The sequence below is a fragment of the Leptonychotes weddellii genome, chromosome 9 (assembly GCF_054177405.1).
Source record: "Leptonychotes weddellii isolate Sample4059 chromosome 9, ASM5417740v2, whole genome shotgun sequence".
Taxonomy (NCBI): domain Eukaryota; kingdom Metazoa; phylum Chordata; class Mammalia; order Carnivora; family Phocidae; genus Leptonychotes; species Leptonychotes weddellii.
In genome coordinates, this window is record NC_138377.1 from 9057371 (window position 1) to 9065784 (window position 8414).

Consider the following 8414-nt stretch of genomic DNA (forward strand, 5'->3'; position numbering starts at 1 on the left):
GCTTTTTCCCAAAGGCCCAGAGTCCCCCATTCACAGCTATCCCCCTGCATCCCTGGGGCTCAGAAGTGGCTTACAGAATTTACACGGAGAGCCGTCTTGCGTCGGCACTCTGCACGAAAGAGGTCCCCGGGAAACCGGTCCAAAAACTGTCTGCGGAGCAGTTGATACTTAGAGTGTGTGCTGATGTCACTTAGGGTGCCCACAGAGACTGAGAAAAGAACTCAATAAATGTTTCTTCAGGGAATAAACTATGGTGTCTGATTCCCCACTCTTAGTCCTCGGCCCCTGGTTCCCTCCCTCGCCCAACCTAAAAATAGGACTGTCCATGCCTCGGGGACCTTCTGGAAGCCCACTTCACACAGTCAAAGCGCTTCCCAAGCACTGCCACGCGAGTTGCAGAGCGACTGCGCATACCTGCGGTGCGGTCGGGGAGGCGGGGGGCGGGCAGCGGGTTTGAGAGAAACGTGGCAGGCTACTTCGCGACCGACTTGTTGATGATCTTGCCTCCGACAGAGGAGTTGGGCATGGTTGGGGTGGAGACGTCCTCCTCAGGGCCCTAGGCAACTCCCTCCAAGACGCAGCGTGTGGTCGGAGAGGTCCCCGGGCTGAGACCACAGAAGGGACAACAGGGCCCTTGGCTCCGGGTGGGGCGGCTTGCACCTTGGAGCCCCGACACCCGGGGTGGGGGGGGGGGTGCCGTTCCGAATGGGGCGGGGGAGGGGAGACAGTCCGCAAGGATGGAGCGCAGAAAGGGGTCTCCGCGAGTCGGTCCATGCCCCCTTCCCGCCGCCGCGGAGAAACTTGGGGGGAGGGCAAGCGCGGAGTGACCCCCTGGAGCTGGGAGTCTTCTTCCTCGCGGGTGAATAAATAAATTATTAAGCGCCCAATACACAATAGCCTCGCTAGATGGAGACGAGGAATCACTGCGGCGGCGCTGGCGGCGGCGGCGGGGAGCGCGGGCGGGAGCGCAGCCCGGGGCGGGAGGCGGGCGAGGCTCTGGCGAGGCTCACGTCTGTTTTCCTTTTTCGTGCATTATTTATTTCGCCTCCGCCCGCGGCCCTGCTGCCCGAGCGGGCGCTCCCGGGCAGCGCCTCCCGAGGGCCGGCGTGACGGGCGGGGAGAGCTCGGGCACCCCCGCGCCCCGGGCAGCCGCGCGGCGCCACCGCCAAGGGCGGGGATCCGGGGAGGCTCGCGCCGCCGGCTCCAGGCGGCTCGGAGGAGACTTTCCCCGCCCTCCCCTCCGCCTCGGCCGCCCGCCCCGGCCCCTGGCGCGGGGTGCCGCCCCTCCCGGCCCGCGCGCGGCCAGGAGCAGCCGGGAGCCGCCGCGCCCTGCGCCCCGTGCGGGCGCCCCGCGCCCGGCCCCCGCTCGGCAGCCCGCTCGGCCTCAGCCGCGCGCAAACTTTTGCTCCAGTGCCGGGCGCTCCTCCCCGGCATGTGAAGCCCCCGGGCGCCCGCGCAGTCGCCAGGGTGAGGACCGAGGCCCCGCCTAGAGGGCGGGGGACCGGGGAGGCGGCTGGCTTTAAATGGGGGCCGTCCGGCGGCTCGCGAACAGTCTGCCGCGGGGGGAGCGCGGACCTGCCTTCCCCGCGCCGAGGATCGGCTGGGGCCGCCGCCAGGCAAGGTGGCGTGAGGCGCTGGAGAGGTGCGGGCGGAGAGGGAGACCAGGGCGGGAGGCCGGGGCTCGGGAGAGCGCGCGAGGGCACATGGGGTGCGCCCGGAGGTCCCTGTGTTGCAGTGTGCGCAGTGAGGGCCGGCGGGGCAGAGAGGGTGCACGCAGCGTGTGATTTCCTGGCGCTGTGCTCGCAGGGTCAGCGAGTGTGCAGGCAGGAGTCGGTGGGTGTGCACGGCCGTTTCTGTGGGTGTGCAGGCGGGGTGAGAAGTGCCCGCCGGGTTTGAAGTGTGCTCACAGTGGGAGTGAGTTGTGCATGGCTGGGGAGGTTTCTGGGGGAGATGCACTGGGCTCGGTTAAGTGTGCTTGGCTGTTTCTGGAGGTGTGCATGAAGCCAAAGCGTGCACGCAAGATTCTGGGGGTGTGCACGGAGCCAAGGGATACACGTAAGGTTCTGGGGGTGTGCGCCAGGGCTGGGGGTTCTGGGATGCCGGCTTCTGTGAGTGTGCACCAAGGGTCAGCGAATGTGCAAGCTGGAGTGAAGGGGCAGTCTTGGTTTATGAGGGTGCCCCAGGGTGCGGGGCGTGCCCGCCCAACCCGGACGGCTACGTGTGCGGGTGCGCGCGGGCGATGGTGCCCGCGCGGCGCCCGCCTGACCCGGGCTTTGCTCCCCTGACAGTTCGCCCCCGAGAGCGCTGGTGCCTCGGGCCGAGATGCTCCTCCGGGACTTGGTGCTGCGCCGGGGCTGCTGCTGGCCTTCACTGCTGCTGCACTGCGCGCTCCACCCTCTCTGGGGCTTCGTGCAGGTGAGCGGTGGCGGCCGGCGGTGTGGGCTTGGCGGGCTGGAGGACCTCCTCCCGGGCAGGACCGGGGCGGGGGGGGGGGGCGGGGGGGGCGGTGGCACTTCACTCCCACGACCCTGGCTTCCTGCAGCCGCCCCTCGATTGCTCCTGGGGAGAGCTCAGGACAAGAAAAGGTGCATGCCCTCCCACTCTCCCTACCCCTCCATACTCCGGCCCTGAAAAGATCTGGAAAAACTCTGGGGCAGGCCTCAGTCCTGGCCTGGCAAGGCTTGCAGGACAGGGCCTTGGAACAGAAAGGGCTTGGGAGTGCCCTCTCCATGATAACATTCTGTTGCAGAAATGCAGGGAAAGAAACCTTAGAGCTTCTACAAACTTAAGAAGAAAATGATCCCAAGAATTATACCTTCTTTATTTCCCACCAGAGTCACTAGTAAACTTGTACTTAGCCTTCTTAAACTGGACTTAACCACGGCTGGGGCTGTGTTTCCTGGAGGCAGCGGAGTTGGGGATGTGGACAGGTTGTGCCTGGGGGCCCCTAGTGGAGATGTAGGAAGAAACTGTCCATCTGTAAGGATTGCCTGGGGCTGGAGCCTTCACCCTGGGCCCCCCGAGACCCCAGGGCACAGGCCAGGGGGCCACCAGCTCGAGTGACTTCTGTTAGGCTCAGGGAGAGGGTCAGATGGCATGGCCCCTGGTACCTTCCAGAATGTCCACGGTCAGTGGTACAGCGGAGTGGTGATGTGGACTCTGGTGTCAGTTCTGCGTTTTGAGCCCCAGTTCTGCCCCTCACCTGCTCAGGACTTCAGGCCATGCCTCTCGGGGCCTTGGTTTCTTGTTCCTCACTGTGCCCTTGTAAGTACTTGATGAGATCAAGCAAGTAAAGATGGCTTCGCACAGCGCCTGGACCATAATAAACCCTCAGTGGTGGCGGCGGCTGTCATTGTCGATACTAGTAACAGTCACGCTGCTCCTCTATCTGGATGGCCAGCCACTCTCTTGATCACGACAGAACCTGTGGGACGTTTTTGAATTTTCAGCGGTTCCACAGGCACTGGAGGACATTTTTACTGTTTTGAGCATCGACATCCCCAACTCTGGAGGTTTCGCGGTTTCATGTTCTTCTGGTGGCATTTTGGGGGTTGGGGATCTTTCAGATGGTTGCCCTGAGTAGGGGGCGGTCAACCAAAGGACAGGGGATAGGGTGAGACCCCTTGCCAGTCTGCTGCGGTCCTTGAGCTGCCCTGCGCGATGGGGCCCCGCTGGAAACCAGCTGTCCGTCCTGCCTGGATGGTGGCCTGGGTGACCACCGGGGAACACCAGGGGCTCTCAGGCTGGAAGGAGCATGCTAGTTGAGCAGGTGGGTCGGCCAGCCACCCCCCCACCCCCCCACCCAACCGCAGCCCCAGCCCCAGGCTCCTCTTCTGCTCTGGCTTCTTTGGCGTCCCTCTGTCTCCCTCACAACTGTTTTCCTTCCGGAATTGACAGCTTCGTTTAATGTGTGAAACGGCAGCTATTAAACTCCGCTGTGCCTCCTCAGGATTCAGGATTGTGTCACTTCTAAACCCTTGGGCAGCTTGGGACCAGCTTCCCTCGTGCAACTTTTAGTTGAACCTCAGATGTGAAGTTCACTTCATTTTTCTATTCATCTGTTTACAGTTTTCCCTAACACTCCTAGAGAGCAACGTGCTGTTGTCAGCCTCCGAGGCTGGCATTCTGTGGCGTGAACCAGCAGGATTCACACAGCAGACCCACTGCCTCCCCACTGTCACCACCAAAAGAAATAATTTGTGAACGCAACTCAGTTTTTTAGCAATGTCCTTCAGCCAGGCAGTGCTCATGCTTGCGTGCATGCATGCGTGCGTGTGTGTGTGTGTGTGTTTCAGATGCTGTTACTCAATACAAGTCAATTTTCGTGAAAATCAATTAGAAAAGGAGTCCTCCAGACAAGTAAAGTGGGCAAAATGTTGGCAGGAGGCTCTGGAAAAATTAATCTACAAATGATAAGGGACTGAGAAGCCAAGGGAAGAGGGGCTTTGGAATGGATGGATCTGGTTTTTAAGGAAAAGAGCTGACTCCAGGAGAACAGAGGGAAGAAGAGAAAGATACAAGTGCATGAGGGCCATGTATTTCCCTCTAAGCGGAGAGATTGAAATCTGCCCCATCATAGGAGTTTCTTGAATATAGAGAAAGAACTCAGAGCTATCTGTGCTTTCGTAAGCATTTTGCCGGAAGAATCCCCCAAAGTTGTAAACATCTGCAAGAGTGAGACCAACATATCAAAGAGCTGTAATTAATAGGATAATTGGTGAAGCAAGAGACCTGTGGTCCCCCACGAAGCACCAGGTTCCCACCTTGAAATCAGCCTGAAGCCTCTGGCTGTCGCCCAGAGGATAAGAAACATAATCCTTAAAGTTGGATGACATTTAAATTGCCACAAGGTTGGTGGGGGCATTCCCTAGGCTCCCCCCTTTCTTCTTTAATATGTCTAGAATTGAGATTCTGAGCTTTTGTGATTTAGGGTTCTTCTAAGTTCACTTCCAGATGATTCCTTTTTTTGCAAGCAAAGAGGATGACAGGCTGGCAAATTTATTAGGTGTGACAGGAGTGTGTCTCATCAAGTTACTGTGGTGCTGGCCTGTCTCCATACAAGATGCCAGAAGCCATCATCTTTGTGGGTGTCCTCCAGAGAGACGGGCTGTGACCCGGGCCAATGGGTCTCTGTGTGCTGAAGGCGGGGCACCAGCAATGCTGAGCTCCTCCTGTGATCAGTCACTACAGCTTGGCTTATCTCGTCAGTAGCATCTATTGGGCACCTACTGTTTGCCAGGCCCTTTGTTAGGTGCAAGGGGGGAGCGGTCCCTGGCCTCGCGGCACTGACAGCCTGGCGCTGGAGAGAAAATGAAGCAATTATAGGCAAGAGAACTCAGCAGGAGCAGTCGGCTTGGGGATGAGACCTGGTGGGAGAGTCAGAGAAGGCTCGCAGAGGTAGTGCTGCGGCTGGAGCATGAACAAGGACAAGAGAGGAGCAGGCTGCAGGCATGAATGAAGTGTCCAGGCAGGGGGAGTAGCCCCGAGGCCAGAGGAGAGAACGGGGCGTGGGAAGAACCCCGGGGAGGGAAGCCCCAGGTGAGGCCACTGTTGTAAGCCCCTAACATAATGCCTTACAGTTTGGACACGATCCCGAGGGCTATGGGAGCCGTTGAAGGTTTTAAGCAAGAAATGACATAGTTTCCGGCTGGCATTTTAGAAATCTCGGTCCAGGCCCAGCAGAAAGATGGATTTGGGGCAGCAGGGGTGAGGCAAGGGGGCAAAGACGCTGGGGAGGGGAGGGTTGCCAGATTTAGGCAGGTAGAGATATAGGACATCTAGTTAAATTTGAATTTCAAATAAACAATGCCTCAGGCTTTAGTGTAAGTATATCCCACCCAATATTTGGGATATACTTATACTAAAAATGGTTGTTTCTCTAAAATTTAACAAGATGCCCTCTATTTTATCTCATAATCCTAGGTGAGAGGCAGGTGCTGCCCAGTGGAGATATGACGGTGTCCTGGTTTAGGGTGGTAGCAGTGAGAAGGGGGAGAAACTGATGGGCACAGGGACTATTCAGGAAGGTAACACCCACTGAACCAGAAAGCTGCACTGACTGGTCAGGAGTGAGTGGGAACATGGAGCACCATGGCCGCCGGACCACAGTGGCAGGTACCAAATCCAGGTGACTGCGGGACTCACCTGTGCCTTAGCCCACTCTCCACGACAGTAGCATCGACAAGATTCTGGCCCCAGGGATGCTGCAGAGCAGGGGCGGGAAGGCAGGGGACAGCAAAACTGGACGAAAAGTGGCCGCAGGAAGTCATGATGTCAGCTTCTGTTCTGCGGGCCTTAGGCAAGTCGTTGACCTCTCTGAGCCTCTGCCCCTGCTTAGTCAGGTCCAGCCAAGAGCAGGTGGCTTCAGGGAAAGTTCCTTCTCCCTGTGGGACTCCCCAAGATACAAACCAAGCAAGCCAGGCGTTGAGACGAGCTCTCAATGCTGAGGTCTCCTCTCGACTGGTCTAAATACAACACCGCCAATCTACAGAACCCCCAAGTGGACCCAGAGTTGGGGAGCAGAATAGATCCTGTGTTTCTCCACTGGTGGGCAGACCATCCCCCAACACATCTTTTCATTGTGTGCCAACTGAATGCAGGGCCCTGTGAAATCTTAGTAGGTTACTTAGCTTCGCTGGGCCTGTCCTCCCCCCACCCCCCATAAGTGTCAATGATAAACCTGCCTCTCTCACTTATCCAGCCATGGCTCACACACAGTAGGGCTCAGGAAGGCGCACTGGGTCAGGACTCAGGAAGCACAGACCCACCCGCCTGCCTGCCCCGAGACGCTCGAGGCTCAGTGCAGGGAGCAGACATTACAAAACAGGGGCAGAGTGCCCCAGAGATTACAGGGTGAGGCAGCAGCCCTGGGCAGGTGGATCCAATGTGATGGGTGGGGGGTGGGGAATGTGGGGTTCCGGAGGTTGGCAAGTGGATCAAGGTCTGAGTAACCAAGTGTCAGTTAAGAGCGGCTCAGTGGCCACAGGCTTGTGCTGGACCAAACGCCAGTGAAGGACCCCAAGTGGGCCCCCCCAATCAGGGAGAAGGATAGACACCCCAAATGGGATACTTCTGTGAGGGTAACTGGTTACACAGATGTGCACAATCCCATTCCAGTGGGGCCATTATCCGAGAGACGAAGGAACCATGGATTTTTTTTAAATGCCATACACTTCGTTGTTCCCTCCCCCTTCAGCCTTGAAACTTGACCCCGGCTTCCCTGCCGATAATTTTATCGCTTTAAACTCTCGTATCCATCGGTGCCCTTATATCCTCTCACAAAAATGGGTCATCGTGTTGGGCCAGGTTAAGCAGACGTGCTCCTCTGGAACTCTCGCATAAATTGCCCCTCGGAGAGGGTCCTTGGTTTGGCCGTAGCATTGCTTGACGTGTGCACACTGGTAGAGTCCAGCAGAGAAGCGACCTCGGAGGCCAGCACTGGCAGAATGGAGTCTTCGAGCAACCCCCCGTGGTCTTAGAAGGTCGGCCCCTGGAGGAGGGTGGAACGGGAGGAGGGCAGCTCGATGACCACAGGCGAGCTGACAGGTGCACTGTTGGAGAAGCTGGTGGGGGTACCACGTCTGCGCAGGGAGTTACGCATCCCCATCAACTAACTAGGAGAGGCTCCCCATCCGAGGATCTGCTCTTCCAGGTGGGAGATGAGCTTGCCTTCGGAGTTTGAAACGCAGTCAGTGGCCCTTTAAGAACCCTAAAAGGTGGTGAGCAGCGGCTTCGGCTTCTCGGCCTCGTAGATAGTAAGTTAGGGGCTGTAAATCAACCCACCTCTTACTGCCATCACCCAGCTGCCAAGTGTGAAGGGAGCATTGGAGCCCCAGGGGCTCTCCCTGCCGGCCCAGGACAATACGCGTGTTGGAGGGGCAGCATTGGCCTCCAAAGGTGGTCTATAGCATGCCCTTCCCAACAGCAGGCCGCAGGTGGCTAGCTGCAGAGAAACTGGGGTTCTGGGTTTCTACTCCCCCGAAAGGACAGCCAGAGACGTTACTGGGGGCTTCATTGAGGTGGGGATGCCCACCAACTCTTTCCTTCATGCCTTTATATCCCCTCGTTCCCTGAGACAGGCACAGAACCCTAGGCTCGCGGGTTAGGGCACTCTGCCATGGGGAGGGAGGCTGACGATGTATCTAAACCAGCAGCGCACACGTGGGCTGTACAGTAGAAGTCTAGCCTGGGAAAATTACACAAAATTTTGATTTAATCGGTCTTAGGAAAGGATCAGGCATGAGTATTTTTTTAAAGCTGCCTGGGAGATTCTCATTTGCAGTCAGGATTGGGAACTGCTGGTTGAGCCCAGCCCCATCCTGGTTGACAGGTGAAGAACTAAAGACTGGTGTCGAAAAAACACCAGGTCAGGAATCAAGAGGCATGGATTCGGATCCAGTTTTTTTTTTTTTTTT

At 57.8% G+C, this 8414-nt stretch overlaps 1 protein-coding gene across 2 annotated transcripts in view; it reads left to right on the forward strand.

Moving 5' to 3' along the window:
- Positions 1-1565: 1565 nt before the first annotated feature.
- The window catches only part of LOC115937204 (proline-rich membrane anchor 1), a 58899-nt gene continuing 52050 nt past the window's right edge, over positions 1566-8414 (forward strand). For both annotated transcript variants that reach the window (XR_014148309.1, XM_081830008.1), the window contains exons 1-2: positions 1566-1642; positions 2289-2415. Coding sequence is in view for 1 of the 2 variants with exons in the window: in XM_081830008.1 (XP_081686134.1) it covers positions 2323-2415 (93 nt within the window). In the remaining variant the exon portion in view is untranslated. The remainder of the gene's footprint in view (positions 1643-2288; positions 2416-8414) is intronic.